We start from the raw sequence: 18,235 nt of genomic DNA, 5'->3' as shown, positions 1-18,235 counted from the left end.
AGGTAGAGTGTTATCTGCCAATCTGTCTTCCCATTTTCTTTTTTCCTTTTGATGTCTTTGTGATTATCTGCACTGGTCAGTTTCTAAAACAGTTTCTTTTAGTTCAGTAGGGTTTTATTTCATGAAAGATGTAACTGAGCTGTTGGCAGCCTGTACAGCATTGTATATTGTTTAAATGTTGCTCTAACAACTGCCAGACTTAAGACTGTGTTGTTGAAGACCAGTTTTGCCAACAGTGAAGTCCCTGCCTCGTGGTGTACAGGGAAAGACGGGCACGTGTAGAAGTCCTGAGCTCCTGGTTTGAAGGTGCCATCGGCCGAGTTTGGGCTGCCATGGGCTGGGTCACAGCAGCCCCCAGCCCTGGGACAAGGAGTGCAGGGAGGAGAAATGGTGGGAATAGAGTATAAGATATGTGGAAAAAGCAGCTTTACTCCCAAAGAGTTGCAGCAAGGCCAATTATTCAAGATCAGAAACAGGCTTGACTCACAGCTGTAACCAATAAGGAAGAACAGTCCTATAAGACAGGGAGAACTGGGACCTAGAGTCAGTTGCTGTCTGGGCTTTGAAGAAGAAGGAGCTGTGTTGAGAAGAACAACCCATGAGAAATCACCGAGAAGGTATGGGACTCTTGCAGTAAGATAACAACACTTTTACATTGAGAACACAACAGGAGAAGGCTGGGGCCAGGCTGGCTGGTGTCCTGCACCTCCAGCAGCATCCCGCAATCAAACCTGCGCCACGCGGTCCAGGAGCAGACGGGAGGTACCAGGGGCCGCGGCATCCCTGCACGCTTACAGGTGGAGGGTGATTTCTGACCACCTACATCGCTGTGCCTTCACTACACAAGAAACTATTTGTAGCCAGCTTTTAGGCAAGACAATAGCAGGTTTCTCATATGATTGCTGAATAAGTGATGGGGAAGTCAGATGGAGAAGAGGAGAGGGTGTGAAAAGAAAAAAAGGAGAGCTAAAAAAAAACCAACCGTGAAAGTCTTAATGTTTAAGAGGTAGTTTTGCAGGCCAGCCAAGAACACTTGTAATTTTACATCAGCAATGGTTGATTATGATACAGTGTAGATGAGATATTAATGAACAACAGGAAAAAAAGGCAAGCAGCATAGATCTAAATAGCTTTACTAATTGCAGGATCAGATCTCATCAGGTCTGGACAAACCTCTGTTTTATGTAAATACTTCTCTTATTGGGATTGCTTTCAACTCTGTTCTTTGCTATAAAAATATTTTGTCCTTAGCAGCCAGAATTTTCTTCTGATCAGATTTTTAAAAATCTCATATCTTGCAGAAAAAAAATATAGATATTTCTCCAGATTCCACTTCAGTCATTTATTAATGTTGTATATGTATAATGTTTGTTTTTTGTTTTTTTTTTTTAAATCTTCCAAGTTCCTTGAAGAGCAGAGCAAAAACAAAGCAAGGGGATACTATGACATGTATTTGCATGCATGTATATTTTATCTGTAACATTAAAAATATTCCTAATAGAAGTCCTTCAGGACTAGAAGGCTTTCATAGCATTCCCTTACAGGGAAACACGTCATATTTTTCTCTTTCTTATTTTGTGAACGTAGTATGTCCTTTTCAAAATTTCCAATTATAGATATTCAGTACATATGTGTATTATGTGGTAATTACATACAGGCATCTGAAGAATTAAAGGTATTTCCGTTCCTTATAAAATGGGAAGTGTCAGCTGGCTGAGTGCCAAGTTATCAGTGTTGGGTTTTTGTTGAAGGAAATACTTCCCTGTGTTACTGCTATGTCCATTGCACTCCAGAGAAGCCCAGTAGAAAAATCCCCGGTATTTTCATGTTGCTATGTCAATTCAGAGCATTGGCAATTAAAGAGTGAAAATGGTATATGTGAGAAAAACACTTGAAATATAATTAGATGGTCCCTCCTTTTGTGGGCACTGCATGCGTATTTAAAATTTGTCATCGTTACAATTTTATCTCGTTACAATTTTATCTCCAGTAATAATTCTGAAATTTAATTTTTCTGTGTTACAGCTTTTCTGATGATACTACTTCCAAAAGATTAAACTTGATCAAGATGAAATTTAAGAATAGGTAGATCCATTTATTTAACTAAAAAGTCTACGGTAATAAAATGATGCTGTGTTAACAGAGAATAGTCTTTGCTCCCAGGTGTGATCATTCAGCTTTATCTGTTACTGGGGGTGTGTGTTTCAGTAGACAGTGATTTCCTTCTGTGCAGTGTGGGGTTTTCTTGCTGTCAGTGGTGGTGATGGCAGCAGGAGGGCACATCCACGTGTGAGAGGCAGGGCTGGCTGCAGTCTCTGCACGTGCATCTCCAGTGGCTGGAAAGTGGTGGTGCTTTCACATCAAGTTTCTTCTGCCCGTTGTGTGCTTTACCTCGGAGATAGCAAAGGTGTGTGCAGGTGCCACAGATCCAAAGCCTTTTCCTTGCAGTAATTGATGTTGGTCTGACAGGCTCGAGCAGGATTTCAGAGCTTGCATTGGCCCTTCAGTTGTCTTTTCAACAAGAACAAGCTGCAAAGAGCATACTTGAAGGATGGCTGACTGCTCAGATAAGAGAATTTTGAGGTTTGTTTAATATTAAATTTGCTGTGAGACAAATCCTTTCTATTTCATTCAAGGGTGACTGGTTTGAGCCTGTAGTGCTGAGTGGACATGGTCAGGCTTATTTACACAGGAGTTGTACTGTGTCCAAATGCAGGAACTAGAGGTAAAGCCAGGAGTACGTGATGTTATTTGGTGACTCTGGCACGGTACAGCTGGCATCAGTATCTTGGTTTTGGCACTTTTAATGGCTGCTGAGGATGCTCCTCTTGCTCTTATTCCTTCATGCAAAACACTTTTTGTTCCCCTATTCTGCCCCTTGTCTCTGTTATAAACAATATGGAACGTCTTATATGAAGTTTGACAGAGACAACTCTGTAACCTGTCCCGTGTTCCTCAAGACAGACCTCAGGTAAGCTGATCACCATGTGGGCCCGTGTCCCAGTGGGGCACAAATCAGTGCTCAAGTGGAAAGATTTTTGGCTTGCTTTGTGCTTGGGGTGGTGTGTTTTTTTTTGATGGAGCTTTTTCTGAGAACTGCATGTACTCCTATGAACCCAGGAGAAGGTGAAACAAGTCCTTCCCATGTCCTAAAAAAACAGGGCTGAGAATGTCTTTGCATCTGAAAATTCAAGGAGTATAAGAGCCTGATGATCTGCTGGATAAGAAATGTCAAAAACCTTGCAAGAATATTTGGAAAAATCAGTTGTGTAGATACTGTGATAATAATCACAATATAAAAACATATTGAAAAGCATACAGCAAATGTGCTAAATATCTCAATTAAAAAGTATTTCTACTGTAAGGATTTCTATCTGTAAATTTTGTAAGGAAAAGTAAAAAATATAAGGCTTTTTAGAACAGTGAACGGTTCTGAAAAATAAGACTAAGAAAAAATTCTAACCTGAAGTTTAAGGTTATAACATGTATTCAATAACTGTGACCTCATTTAATCCTTTTGGGTAAATCATGTAGCTTCATCTCCTAGGAGAGGGAGGAATCAGTGTGTGCAAGATTTTATGAGTCACTGCTTTAGTCTTTATAAGGTAGCATATGCTTGACTCAGTTTGGATGAACAGAAACCTGTTTTTCCTTTAAAACTGGAATTGTCAATCTGCTACATTAGAGCAATTTTTTTCCTTGAATTTTGAAAATAAAGGACATAACAAATGATGGAAAAATAATAGTAGCTGAAAATTTAAACAGCACTTAAGACATACAGGCAAATTATAGACCTGAAAGAAAATGCTATTATCAGAAGGATCACAGTAATACAGTACTGTGTATTACTGTACACAGTAATAATTGCACTCAAGAATATAAAGGGAATAAAGTAGAAATATTTTGGATTAGAAATCAGAAATCATTCACTCTGTCCATTGAGTTAAGATAGTGAAGATAGCAGACATTATGTAGTTTGAGGGTGTCTAACACTCAATATTTTGCTGGAACTTGAATTTTTTTCAGCTTTAGTAGAAAACCTGTCCATGTATGCTTGGGGAACCACTTGCCTCTAGACAAGGTTTGGAAAATACAGCAAATGACTTACTGTGTTTTATCTAACAGAGTAATAAGTTTTTAATTCACTGTCTCTAGCTACCTTATGTCCAACTATTTCCATATGGAAATATGGTTTTTTGCTTAGTAATAGGAAGCAGTTGGCAGCTTATTTTAAAAGGACAAAGGATATGCTTTAACATACTTAGAATATTTTGGGTTGGGTTGTTTGTTCTTTTTCCCCTAAAATTAATAAACTTGTAGGAATAAGCTTTCTGTTTTCTGGCAGCTCTAGGAAATGTTCTTAAGTCTGTCCCTGTCCCCTCCAAACATAACTGTTCTCATAAACCTTTAATACTTAAAGTTCAGTACATCAATAATTAGGAAATAACAAGATATATTTGGGGTGAATCGTGCTTTCTTGGTGTGCTTCCTGGTATTTAATCTGACAAGCCAAATGAAGAATTTATTTTTTTCTTTGCAGAATGGTTTGTTTCCAAAGCACAGATTTTCAAAGAAACTTTGGTCAGAGTTGTTTATTGGCCTGAGATGGGAGGAGGGAGGGAAAAGCAACGTGGTGGTGGGCACACATCTGGTACAGCAAATGCTGCCAGACCCAGCAGAACTATGAGAATGAAGAATTCCTCTTATTGTCACCTTTGTGTTTCAGTAAGCACTTTATTAGGGAATATTACAGTCTGGCAATAGATCAATGTCAGATTATGTCAACCAGGCTTAATTAAGTTATGTGGGTAACTAAAAGAAATTCAAATTAATAGTAATGTCTAACTAGTTAAACATAGGTAATTCTGCCATTTATTGAGTAATTGTAGCATATAGTAATGCTTTTTATCTTAAATATCTAATGCTTCCTCAAATTTATCTACAAACTTCCTTCAAAATTATTAATCTATAATCTGACTGCATTAAAAATTGTTTGCAGGTGTAACTTATATCAATTATGTATATTTATATATTTGGAAATGAAATATTTAAACAAGTAAAAGGCAAAATCATCTGTATATTTTGGGTTCTGTTTTTCCTTTTGGAGAAGCAGAAACAAGCTTGACTGTATGGCTGATGTTCTCAAGCTTGTTTTCACTCTTGTGATCTGCAGTGTGTGCTTCCTCTCTACCACATTTCACTCCTTTCTGTATCCCGTGGTTTTCAGTGTCCTCCTCATGGTGAAGATTCAGTGAAATGAAGTTGTAAAATAATAGTACTGGTGTTGCTATTTTTCTTGAATGAAATAGCATTGTTCTGTAAGTTTTCAATAAATACTCTTCCATTTTCTTTTGCAAAAACAAGGCAACAACTACCATTTAAGGTATGTACTGTCTTTCAGAGCAGCTTTGGCCTCTATTTCTGTTAAGGAGAACAATGCTAAGCAACTGGCAGTGTCATCTGCCGGTGAAGGATGTCTGTCTTTAAGAATTAGGGTCGACTTAACTTTTGGGTTCTAACTGGGACTAGCAGCCGTTTTGAAGGAAGACGTTGTCCTCAGAATATTTTGTGAAAGTGTTATTTTTCAACCACAGCTCATGTGTGGAAAACTGTTTAGAAGGACAACAGTGGTATTACTATGAATGTGTTCTTTAAAAGTACATGAGCATATGGTTCCAGTAGTTTTAAATATATCAGAAATGTAAAAGGCAGTGGCTCTGAGATCACTAGGAGAAGATCAGATGCAACATATAGCTTCTCAAAAACCCCAAAAGAGTCAGTACTATTAACATTATCTATGGAATGTTCCTGTAGATACTGAGTAAATCCATCTTTCTCTTTGTGCAAGAGAAAATGAAAGACTTTAAAAAAATGTCTATATATTTTCCCCGTCATTAGATATTGATTTCTAGATATTGTCTGCCGAGCTGATCATGAGTGGGACCCAGCCGTAGTTGAACTTGTGCAGTGTATAGAAAAAAACTTCCCTTTCTATCTATAATCTGGTCTCTAGAACTTGTGTGTGGGACCAGGAAGTGTTTTTTTCAAAACATGCTTTGCATTCAGAGCAGTAACTAAAACACGACTCTTAGAAAAGTGTTTAAAATTTCAAGTGCATTTCAATATTACTGACTTTTTCTAATACCTGTCTTTAGGAAAGGAGAGAGTTTGCTTTATCATTTGGAAGTAAACAGTTCCTTAAAATGGTGATTTTTTTTAATATTGCAAGTATGGTGTAACCTTAAAAGTTCTAATTTCCTGATGCTCTGAGCAGAAATATTATTTAACATATTGAAGACGAATAATACTAAGAATATTAATGTAATCTCCTCAAGAGGAGATTGCAGCTAGTTTTTCTGTCACTTATTCTTCAGTGCGGCAATTGCTGTCTTGTGTATCACTATTGATGTGAATGTTATGCATGAGAGACCTGAAGGAGTCCATAAAGCTACTGGGTTTTTTCCCTCACTTCAAAAGCTTAGTAACTTCTGGAAGATGATTTTATTTTAGGGCAGTTATACTCTTTATGCTTCAATACTACCCTATTTAGTATTCATATGCTTATCAAATTTAGGCTTGCTCTGTGTTTGTGCCATTTTGAAACCCATTTAAATTACACAGCCTGTGATTCTAGCAGTCTTTTAGAACTATTTATTTTAGACATACATGATCTAAAACATATAAAGCAGTGAACCTCTCAAGTTGTGTGCAAAGCTGTCTCATTTTGTCTGGGGTCCAGTGCCTCATGAGGAGAATTTAAATTTATTGCCTTTTGTGCTGTTTAGCATGTCACTTGTACAACAGTTATCCCAAGCTCCAAACATAGATCTGTCCACATAAAATCACATTGCTGGTACCAAAGTTCCTAGTGCACTTCATGACTTCAAGGCTGAAAAATTACTCAGAATAGACAGGTTGATTAATTTGATTTCTTTAATAGTTTCAGATCTGTCGTCATAGATTCATTTGGGAAACAGGACTATTTCTTCTAAGAGTAATACTGGAAGTAGTCAATTTCTAGTAGGATGAGGGTTTTATAGGTAAATTTTAAGATCCAAGCAGCTGTAATTGTGATGTAAAGATGGAGTATTCAGTGGAGAATAGACTAGGAAGGATATTGATAAGGAAGTACATGTTTAAAGATAGTGTAGAAGAAAGGCTAAAAGCACCTCAAGCTTGTGTCCCAACATATACACCACACAGAAAATGGAAGAAAAGCACTAAACCTGCTAGTTTATGATCTGATTTGACTAAAAAAAATGTGTGAATGAGCCTACCTAATAATAAAAAATGCAGTATATTTTTCTTGCATCTGTTTAGTATAATATTTATTTAAAAAGGATGTATAGAAACTTGTATGGCAGGGTTTACGTTGCAGAAAATTGATGGTACTTATGTTTAGATGCTACTTTGTCTCTTCCTTTGCTCCCAAAGGGCACAGGGTTAGCTGGAGGAAGAAGCTGTATTCGTTGAGTTCTGCAACAGTGGATCTCTGTCCTGGATAAATTTAATACATGCACTGTCAGTAAGATATTTTAATCTTGACTGATGGACATGTTGTAGACCATCGAGATAATCTGTTTGTGGTAGACATGATTAAATTTCTAGTGAAACAGTGACTTCTGTCAGTTGACTTTGAAATCGTGGTGACTCTGATATCTACCCATATGTCACAGGGAACAGTTTGTGCAGTGCCATATACCTTGTCCACACTTTTCCATCTGTGCTTAAACAGCAGCTAGGATTTTTTATTTTCTTTTATTGTGGAGAGCTCTTGTGTGGGTTTTTCTTTTTAATTGATAGAACAAATAAACAAAACTCCAGGCGAATTCTGCTCCTCTGTTCTTTTTTCCACATCAAGTATATATCCCTAGTTCCCAAATAAATTTTTCTTTTTTGTTCTTCTTTCACACTGCTGAAATAACAGAATTTCTCTTCTTCATCTTCTGTGGAGAGTTTCTTCCCTTATAATTTCTTTGTTCTAAAGGTGGTTTGTTCTAAATTTGGTATGGAAACTTCAGGTTGCTTGGAGCTTTTGGTATGATGCTCTCTGACAAATCCCCTGTGAGTTTAGAAACTGCCAGCGTTTCTTTCTAGGACTGTCCTCTCCATTTTTCTAAGTCTCTGGTCTTCTTATTTTTTTGGCATAGCAAATGCCTTCTTGTTTTAACTTCATCTGATGCCTTTTTTTCTAGTCTAACACACAATTTCCACTTGAAAGTATCAGAGGTGGCAAACATGTAGGCTAAAAAAAAAAATGGTTAGTTTGGCTTTGCTTTGGTTTGAAAGAATAACAATCATGATGATTAGGAAGCCATTTTGGGCAGTGTAGAGCCTTTCTGGTTTTTGTTTTCATTCAATCACAGCTTGAATAGTATGGCTTTAGAGACTTAGTGTATCTGCTTCTCTCAGGCGTTGGCTGAGAGCCAGTTGTCTGCCACTTGATCTGTACACAGTGCAAAATTACTCAAAGTGGGCTGATGAAGTGCATGGAATGACTGAAGAGTTGGTGACAACGACACTACCCCATACCTGAATTTATTGTTATTTTGTAGCTGAAAAAATTTGCTGCATTAACTGCTGCTTTGAGATGTGCAAGCTCTAATTTTCATTCATCTTCAACTTTTATTCAGTCAGTGCTATGATCTGTTCTGGATGTGGTTCTGTGTAGAGTGCTGTCTTTTTTGTTGCCTCAGAAATTAGGACAACCTAAAACTCTTCAGTCAGGATGTAAATGTTTGCTCACTAAGCAGAGGTTCACTGTACCTCTGGCTGCTGATCAGTACAGTTATTGAATCTACTCATGAAACCCATTAAAGGTGTGGTTCCTTGAATCTGTAAGAGGTGCAGGTCCTGAACAGCCCAGCATTTGCCTTTGTGGCACTGTACTTGAGGTAAACTCAGAAGTGTTTGTGGAAAGTGGAAGTGTTAGTTCTGTGTTAGGTTGGAGGGTCTTGAACCAAGAAACCTCCAGGAAGAGCTGTTCAATTGTAAAACTTTCCTTTTTCCTCTCTTTTTCTGTTATTTTCAGTTTAACAAACTCAAACTGTAATTTGCATTCTTCTGGATGCAAAGGCCAGTAGAGTGGTGCTATGGTGGCTGCAGTTTGAAGGGATTTTTTCTGTTGTGTTATTTGGACTTGGGATGCAATTTCTAAGTTCTAATAAATTCTGTAAATGATCCCAGAATTCTGGACATGTAATTTATAAATAATCAAAATAAACAAGTGAGAACATTGCTGTTTCTGCAGCCATTATTCTCTTATGGCCTAAAGGTACTTAGTGTAAAACTCATGTGTCTTATTTTGGTGACATTCCCACAATCAGTTTTGTATGAGGAGTGATAGTGATGGTATCAGCCTGAGTTTGCTGGTGCCATATGGATGTGTAAAGTACAGATTTGCTTTTAAAAATGAACAAAAGGGCTCCACTTGCAAAAATCTCAGGTAGCAGAGACAGAAGATCGGCAAATTCCAAATAAGAAAACATTTCAAATTGATAGAAGAGAAACAGGAAAGAAAAACCCCAAAACCTTGTGATGAGAGTGTTATCTAATTGTGGAGTAGAATGCTTATTAAGACATTGGAAATTTTTTTCCTATGAGGTCTCATTTTATTTAAATTCTTCTTGCAGCTATATTTAATAAGTCTTTGTTGTCACTTGGTTACTAGAAGTAAAATTAAATTATGTGCTTTAATACCATCATGGAGAAAAGTCTGTGCATCTTGTAGAGAATCCAGGGACTTGGATTTATTTTTAACATCTTGTGGTGTACTGTTAGCAATAAAGTCTTAGTATAACAATCTCTAGACATCCATTGCAAAGCCTATGTGGAGGCTTAGTTATGGAATAAATAATTTGATCACTTCCTTTCAAACTCTGTGGATTTAGTTTTGCTCTAAAATTCTGCCTTGTTAATATCTGTTTATGTAATCAATTTTAGTTTATAAGCATCTTCAGAAGGAATTAAAATTTTGTTGGACTTTGAAGTTGAGGACCATATTTATAGTCAGTCGGTGTCAAGGCTCTGTGGTAAAGAAATTAACTTCAGTTCATCCCTGCATTGGGATGTGTGTCTGGGTGTGCAGAGAAATATCCTGGTGGCTGTGACTGTAGGACCACTTGCTGCCTGGGATGGACAATGGTAAAAGAAGTTTTTTATGGTACTGGCAGTCGTGGAGTAGAGCCGCTTGTGAACATACTGACATTTCACAGATATGTTTTCAAAGATCCGAGAAGCGTCTGCTTTGGTTGTGAGAACTGAGGTACTTCTTGGAGGTTCTTCTGATCAATATGTTTTGGGAAGAACAAGTGGCATATGCTTAAGAAGGTGATGATCACTTGCTAGCTTGCAAGCCTTCCACCAGATCATGAATGATAAACTCATTCAGAGAGTAATAATACTTTCGTAACTGTGGTTGAAAAAAAATTAATATATCTAGTTACCCAGCTTTTCTTCTTCTGTTTTCAGAAATTTCTGTGGGTTTGTATCTGAGATATGTACGAAGAGAGGAAGAAAAGTCAGGTTGAAGTCTTCCATTGTGGAATGGTAATCGCCAACAGTTTTACTGTGGCTGCTAACAAGTGGGCATAGTGTCACTCAGGTCTTACCAGTAGTACCACAGGTGGCACTACGGTCTCCGGCAAGGATATGCTCTTAAAATGGGGCTCACATCCCTGACTTCGTTCTTTTGGTTTTTTTGGGTCTCAAACCTTAACTCCAGAGCACCTGATGAATTCACTTTTCAGAGGTCTCAGCTCTGCTTCGACAGGATCTTGTGAAGCGAGTGGCAGGGTGCGTCTCCCCTTGGTGACAGCGCGCTGGGTGTCCGTGCCAGGGTGTGCTGCCAGCATTTTGGGAGCGAGGTGCCGGCCCAGGCCCTACAAGTGCTGGGCCGGTGATCACAGCATCACAGAATGTGCGGAGGGGGAAGGAGCCCACCAGGATCACGAAGCCCAGCTCGCAGCCCTGCAGGGCACCGTTCCAGGAGTCACCCCATGAGCATTGTCCGAACGCTCCTGGAGCTCTGCCGGGCTGGTGCTGTGAGCCCTGCCCTGGGGAGCCTGGTCAGAGCCCAAACACCCTCTGGGGGAATCACTAGCTGTTAAAAAAAAAAAAAAAAAAGGAAAATGAAATATTACTTTTCAAAGTGTATTTGGGGGACATTAGAGGCAGACCACTAGAAACCAAAATCCAGGCGTGCCTAGCGTTTTCCACGTCTGGTTTCTCACCCGTGTGTGAAAGTAGTGATTGAACACCTCGCTTTTTGTGACAAAAATGATTCAAAGAGCCATATTTTTCAGGGCTTTTGATCTGGAGGCTTTCGCGGGTGTGCGGTACCTCTTAGCAGGGTACCCGGGAAGACGATCCGTGCCGGGAATCCTTTGTTTCGGCGTTTATCCCCTCGGCGGGCACCCCTCGCATCCCCCCCGCCGGCGGCGGCGGTGGCGCGGCCCCCGCGCTGCCCCCGCGGGCTCGGGCGCGGAGCGGCGCCCCCCGCTCGGCGATGGTTCCGCCCGCCGTGCGCGGTCATGTGCGCGGGCCCGGCCCTCCGAGCGCGGCTGGGCGGCCTCGCAGAGCGCCGCGTCCCGGGCCTCCGGCGGACAAAAGGGCGCAGGGAAGCGAGACCTCCGGAAGGCGAGGGCAGGCGGTGTCGGTGGTGAACGTTTTCTGATTTTTCCAGAAATCAAGCAGAAGACTGAGCTGCTGATGTCAGTTAACTCTGAGAAGTCGTCCTCTCCAGAAAGGTACGGCCGCATCCCCGTCCGCATGAACGCGGGGCTTCTCCCTCTGCCTCCGCGGGGCTGCTGGCATTGTCCGCCTGCTGCATGCCGGATCTCGCACCGTGCCCACCCAGCCTGCCCTTCTGGTCGAGCTTTGTGCGTGTTGGCCGCGGTTGCGGGCGGCCGGAGCCCGGCGGGCTGCAGCATGCGGGTCCTGGCGGGGCTGGCCGCTGCAGACCCCGCGCCCGGCACCGCACCGAGCCCGCGCTCCCCGCGCTCCCCGCGCTCCTGCCCCTCGGCGTCGGTAGCTAACAGAACTTGGCCGAGCGTTCCGTGCCCTGCTATGTGGAAAAGGGAGTGTCCTTTGGAAAGTAGCTCAGGAATCGCAAATCCCCCTATTAGTCACATTCTGTAAGATAGATGTGATCCCCGTTCAAGTCTGTGCTAGGAAATGGAGCAGTCGCTGCATGCAGTAATGGTTCATGCCTGCAGGTAAGGACAAAATGACTCAGAAGTGTTTTTAAAGCAATTATTTTATCTGTCAATCAGATTAGTGCTATTTCAAGTAGCTGTTTCATTTTTAGGGAAATACTTGAAGGTACTAAATGTACATTTAAGTCTTATGGCGTGAAATAGCCTCCTGGTGATTATTTTGTTGATTTTAAATGAACCAGCCCTGCTCACTTCTGTTTTGCTTGCAGCTGCATTTTAGGGCATTTTTGGTTTTGAAACTGCTTCGGTCTAGAGAAACATAATACCATTTCTCCCCCATTATTTACAATAAGCATTTTGGCTGTTTGCAAAAGACCCTCTGAATGTTCTATTTCACCATTTTAATATTGGACGTTGGCAAAAAAAATACTGTTAATTTTAAGCTCTCAAACTGTGTTAGGCTGAAATGATGGTCTGAAGTTTATTTTATTGAATGGCTCAGCATAGAGAGACGTGATAAGGCACTGAATGCTATCTTAATGAAACAGGCTAAAAGACATCTTTCAAAATGAACAAGTGCTGTGTGGCATGGGAGGTTTGAAAAACCAAAATGAGCAATTTAATTTGATTTATAAGTATGTGTATGTATGATATGTAGAAGCAAACTGCATTGCCTTTCACCAGCTGTGGTAATAACAAAATACCAGCAATAAGAGATTCAGAAAATGGTGGGGGGGAATGGGATGTTAAGTCACCTTTCCAAAATGGAGATATATAAGAAGAGCTTTGAGAGAAATTTTAGTATTTACTTGTTCAAAATTAAGAATGAGGAGAGAAAATTTAAGTGTTTATTTTTTAACCTTTATCCCACACTCATGCCTAAAATTTTTAAATACAAGACTCCTAAAATGGTGGTGGTAACAGGGAGGATGATGAAGTGAAAATAGTAAAAGAAACAGGTGTTAACTGGATTTTTGGAAAGACTTACGTTGGCATTGCTGTGTGGGAATTTGGTGTATAATACAGATATTTATTTTATCACAATGAATATTATGCAGCACCCGGCATCTGATCAGTCTGGTTTTGAGCAGAACATGCTCATGGTTGAACTAATGGTAGTCCTAGATGAAGAGGTCCTTTTAAAGGATTGTAACACAATTAGAAAAGATTCATTTGTCTGAGGTTCACTTGAATGTCATTCACTAAAAAGTAAGATTTTTTTTAACAGCATGATGTGTTATCACACAATAAAGATTAAAATGTGGCTGTTGTATAGGCACACGGATTTGTTTTGAGGATTTGAATATATGGTGCTGTTCACCTGGAGATTGGTTTGACATATCAGTTGCATGGTCTGTTATAAATGAAAACATCTTTATTTCATAGGAGAGTTTTTTTTTTAAATAACCACATTCTTTTCACCTATCTAAAAATAGACTGAATTTTTTTGCAAGCTGTTATGAAACAGTGCTGTCTATCCTATTAGCTGCCAGTTCTTTTCAAGGCTCTTTGAAAATGAATATATAAGATTTTTAGAAAAGAAGTAATTATAATATAGAGTGTCTGAACTGTTAAACTGGTCTAATCTGCTCTGTAGAAGAATTGCAATGTGTATTTATGCCATACAGACATGCGAATATGCATGTTCTTGGAAAACACAGAAAGGGAATTAATTCTTGCATATTTATTTATTGCTGGTTTTTATCCTTGCTCCTTGTGGTTGGACTTCTTGTGAAGCTTGAGTTCTCTGTGTGGGAATGCTGCGTGGAAGATCTGAAAGAGTCCATGGCTTGTTTCTTGTTTTCCACGCTAGCAGAGGCTGCTAGACAGAGCTTGCATAGCCAGAGGGGAGGGGAGAGGAGGTGCTCCGTGCATTTACAGAGCCTGATGAAATGGGAATAGAGAAGGAATGAGAGAGAAGCCCATTACTTGCCTCCTTCTTTGGCTGGTCTTTGTTTTTACAAGACAGTTTAGTGTTTGTAGGTTTTCCTGCTCATTTGGCAAGTTCAACATGCTGTCACATCTTACTGATGAGAAGAAAGCTGGGATATAATGGATGCTTTGGCTGTTATGGAGGCTCAGCGTTTTAGAAATCCTGCAGCGTTCTCTTAGGATAGTTGTTTGTTATGAATTTAAGAACCTTTTAGGAGACATTAGCAAGAAAGTTGAACCTTTTTGTTGAGGAACCTCTGAGATGTTTAAAGATATTGGCAGCCTTGAAAAGTAAATTAATACAAACCTGAGACATTTTTCATAGATTTCATCCTTCCTTTCCTTACCTTCTCCCTAGAAAAACTGAAGTTGCAGAATTGAGGTGATGAGATTAAGATACCTGTGTTTTGGCATGCTATGGGATATTTCATGAGCAGACACAATCAGACAGAGTCTCTGTGTCCTAAATTTCCAAGAAGTTAATGCTGCCCTGGGCCAAAGTCCTGGTTCCTTGTTGATAAGGTAGCCCAGGTAACTGTGGATGTGAGTGTGCAGGTGGGCTGGGCAGTGGATCAGGTAACCCACTGCAGCTGCTGGTGCTGAATTGATTTGTTTGGCTGTCTGAGCCTGAAGGAGACCATGGATACGTTTTCCTCCCGCGTGCTTACGATGTGACACTCACCTGATTTCGTTATCTAATGAGTAGTAATTAAACTACTGTGTACCTCCATGTTCTTTGTGTTTCCCTGGGGGCTGCATGAGGTTACTGCTCCAAGTCTTGCGAGTGTCCTGAGGAAGCAGGTAGCAGCACCCAGATGGAGGAGGGATGGTCTTTCAGGAGCCCTCCAGGAAGGTGAAAATGCTTTTCATTTCTGGTGTATGAGTTATGCACTCTTCTCATCTACAGTATAGAGAATGCTTTGAGCTACAGATTTTTTCCCCCCCTTTTTAGGGGCAGTGTGGAACTCTTGGCAAGTTTCTGTTTCTTTTTGAGAGAAGTTAATTCTTTCACCTGGATGACTTGATACTCTTAAGACTTTAGACTTCATGTATGTAGTACTTTTTCACATTTTAGGACAAAGAACTTGTTATTTCTCCAGCTCTGATGTTGGATTCTAAATTTGTGTCAGCAATGCAGTTTTAGCATGAAGCATTTTCTCATAAAGGTTATTAGCAAGGCTGATTAGTCTGAAGTGTTTGACCTGCTCTTTTTCCCCTCTTTCTACAAATGCTGCATATGAATGTTTCTTTGAAATGAGTTTCTGCTTCAGTGGTTTTTGAAAAAATTAATAGCAGCTACTCATGAACAGTCTTAAAGTAGGTAGCTGGTATGTATATAATTCAATTTTCATCATTTTGGGGGGGTTTCATAAATAGCAGTAAAGGGAAGATACTTTCAAAGGACAAGTGTGTGTTAATCTTTGTAGACATGTTTGGTGTCAGGTAGTGCAGGCAAGTTTTAAGGAATAATGGTGGTTTTGGTTTGGCTTTCTGTCGGGGTTTTTTTAAGCCTTGGGGTATGTATACCCCTCTATCTTTCTAATTTATCTTTGCAGAGCAAATTAATGTATGTCTCACTGCTTTTACATAGTTTCTTCATCAGGTCATGCCAAGGAGGCATTCAGGGATAAAGTCGAGGAGGAAGAAATCTGAAATAATGAGAAGGAAGGAAAAAGATGGAGGCTGAGTACTGTCTGCTTCCTCTTCTGAGAGACCTAATGTTAGTTTTTAGAGGAGGCATTGCAAAACAAGTTGTGAGGTTGAATGATTCCTTCAGGTTTCAGAACATCAGGGATTTTTTTAAATTCTGTTTTTGTGTGTGTGTGTATTTCTTTTTTTAATTTAGTTGTGGATGCACTACTTTTAAGGTAGGAGTGTCACTTGTAATAAATATGGAAATAATGTTTAAAAGTAGAATCATCAGCTAACAACATGGGATGTAAGCTGATATTGCTGTATGTCAGATAAATGGTTTGGAATATTTGTTAGATAATAGGACATGATAAGATAATGATTCCATTATTTATGTAACTAACACTGAAAAAAAAAAATAGTGTCAGAATAATGCAACTATTTAATGAGTTCCAGTAACTTTTAAACACATTTTCAAAATACTGTATTTTCTTAAACCCTCTGCTTTTTTTCTACTGGTTCTTTTTTATAGGATAAAAATTTTGTACATATTCCGTTTCAGGACAGTTCAAATCTAGTTTTAGTGGTCATACAACTATAACTTTTCTGATTTGTTTAATATATGGTAACAGTGACCAATTTATATTTCGCCCTCCTTTTTTTTTTTCACAAAATTACAAGCTCATTCTATTTGCTGTATTTTATCTCTTAGAAAGAAAATCATCCTAGCTTAGTGTGGGCCCCAAGCTGTTTGTCCAGGGAAGCACTTTATTCCACCAAACTCCGTTGGGTGACAGTGTACCTGTCTTACACTAGGTGCTTAATTTTAGATTACCAATTCTGGACCAAAATAAATCCCATGTTTTGTGTGGTTTTCATATTAAAGGTTCCACAGTCTCACTTGTTTTAGCATGTGAGGCTTTTAAGTGAAATATGAAAGGGATGTGGAGGCAAGGAATGTTGCAACATGCCATTGTCCTTGTGTAGGAAAAAATGGAAATAGCTTATATAGAAGCAGCCACTTGTGGAGCATGTTTTTCACTTGAGATGGTATTTTTAGTGGACACTGTACTCTTTTTTAGAGCTGGTAGCCTCTATCAGTTTATCAGTAGGCTTTGAAAAGATGGAGAATTGTAAGTGTATTTTGTTTTTCAGGGGTAGACTTGGTTTATTTCTGTGTCTGTTTGGAATTTCTGCTATAGGTAAAAAAATTGCAAGTGAAATATATCATTAGTATCCCTACTAAGATGGCCTGTGCACTACTTAATTTTTTTCTTTAATTATTTTTTAAAAATGATTAGCAACTTTTCATCATGCAGGTATTTGTGAGGTATTTATTACAGGGAAATTTCTAATATACTTTCTGAAAACTAAAACCTCAGATTTTGTCAGTTCCTGTTGGAGCTAAAATGAGAGAATTTTGTGAAAGGGAGAGATGGAAAGTTCTGGTGCATTGTATGAGGTTTTCCTGTACTAGAACTGTTCACTGAAAACTAACTCAAGCAATCCAATGGTGGTTTGAACACAGTTATTTAATGGCTAAAACAAAAGGTGTGTAAAAGATTGGAAAACCATGACTTGCACAATATACTTTCTAAGGCATTCCAGTTCTATCCCAGGTAAAATGTCTGGGAAAAAAGTAATGGATCATTTTTAAATAAAGCCTTTTGTATTACAGATTTAGTCTGTTTCATGACTTGAAACATTTGCCTAATCACTGTCTTGGTCATGCCTTCACTAAAATGTCCGTTCCAGCCCCTAGGTGGATGGTAAAGGAATGTTACCTGATAGATTGTATAAAACAATGTGTACCTATGCCCAAAGCTTGCATTTCTGTAGTTGCTGTAATGTATTACAGGATAAAATAATCGGTGGTTTTCTGTGTCTTCATATTGAATGAATATTCATATTATATGCTTACAAATCAATAATAAAATGTTTTGATATTAATGTAATTCAGTGAATTTACTGTGTTGTGATACATGTGTTTTCATTGATCCAGAATTGATGTAGTTGCTGAGGGATGCTAGGAACATAGAAAGCAAATGCCTGCAGATTTAAGCATTCCATTTTGTTGCATATTTTGTGTTATAAGCATATTATCAGGAAATTGTGCCATCTCTCAGCTTTTGACTTCATGTGAATCCTACTGTACAGTTTGGAGGATATCTAAACTTTCCAGGGGAGTGAAAAATACCTTTTCTGTCCAAAGGGTGTTGTGACCAGAAGGTCTTTTACTAGTTCTTTCTTTAGGAATTTTACACTCCTGAACCACTATCTGCCTTAGGTGCTTCTGTATTTTCTTCAAAATTCACCTTTAGTCTTGGGTTGTCTCTGACAAAATCTAAACAGTCACTGTTACCTTAAAACAGATGAAATTTATCTCACCTAGCATGTCTGCCAAACTCATGCTGATAATTGTGACTAGATGAATAGTGAACTGTGATTGCCTTTTTTTCTGCTTCATTCTTTTTCTCTCTTTTTAGTCTTTAAAGCTAAAGCTTCAGTTACCAAAG

At 39.1% G+C, this 18,235-nt stretch overlaps 1 protein-coding gene across 7 annotated transcripts in view; it reads left to right on the top strand.

The window, feature by feature from the left end:
- Positions 1-18,235, top strand: part of SRPK2 (SRSF protein kinase 2) — a 126,721-nt gene that overhangs the window by 30,636 nt on the left and 77,850 nt on the right. For 5 of the 7 annotated variants that reach the window (XR_005259139.1, XM_038155329.1, XM_038155328.1 and 2 more), the window contains exon 1: positions 11,263-11,747. The exons of 1 other annotated variant lie outside the window; for it this stretch is intronic. Coding sequence is in view for 5 of the 6 variants with exons in the window: in XM_038155329.1 (XP_038011257.1) it covers positions 11,278-11,747 (470 nt within the window). In the remaining variant the exon portion in view is untranslated. Of the gene's footprint in view, positions 1-11,262; positions 11,748-12,066; positions 12,216-18,235 lie in introns of those variants that run through there. One more of the 7 variants, XM_038155334.1, reaches the window with a different exon arrangement.

The sequence above is a fragment of the Motacilla alba genome, chromosome 1A (assembly GCF_015832195.1).
Source record: "Motacilla alba alba isolate MOTALB_02 chromosome 1A, Motacilla_alba_V1.0_pri, whole genome shotgun sequence".
Classification (NCBI taxonomy): Eukaryota; Metazoa; Chordata; class Aves; order Passeriformes; family Motacillidae; genus Motacilla; species Motacilla alba.
Note: the sequence above shows the minus strand (reverse complement) of the source record. Positions and strands in the feature narration are given on the sequence as shown.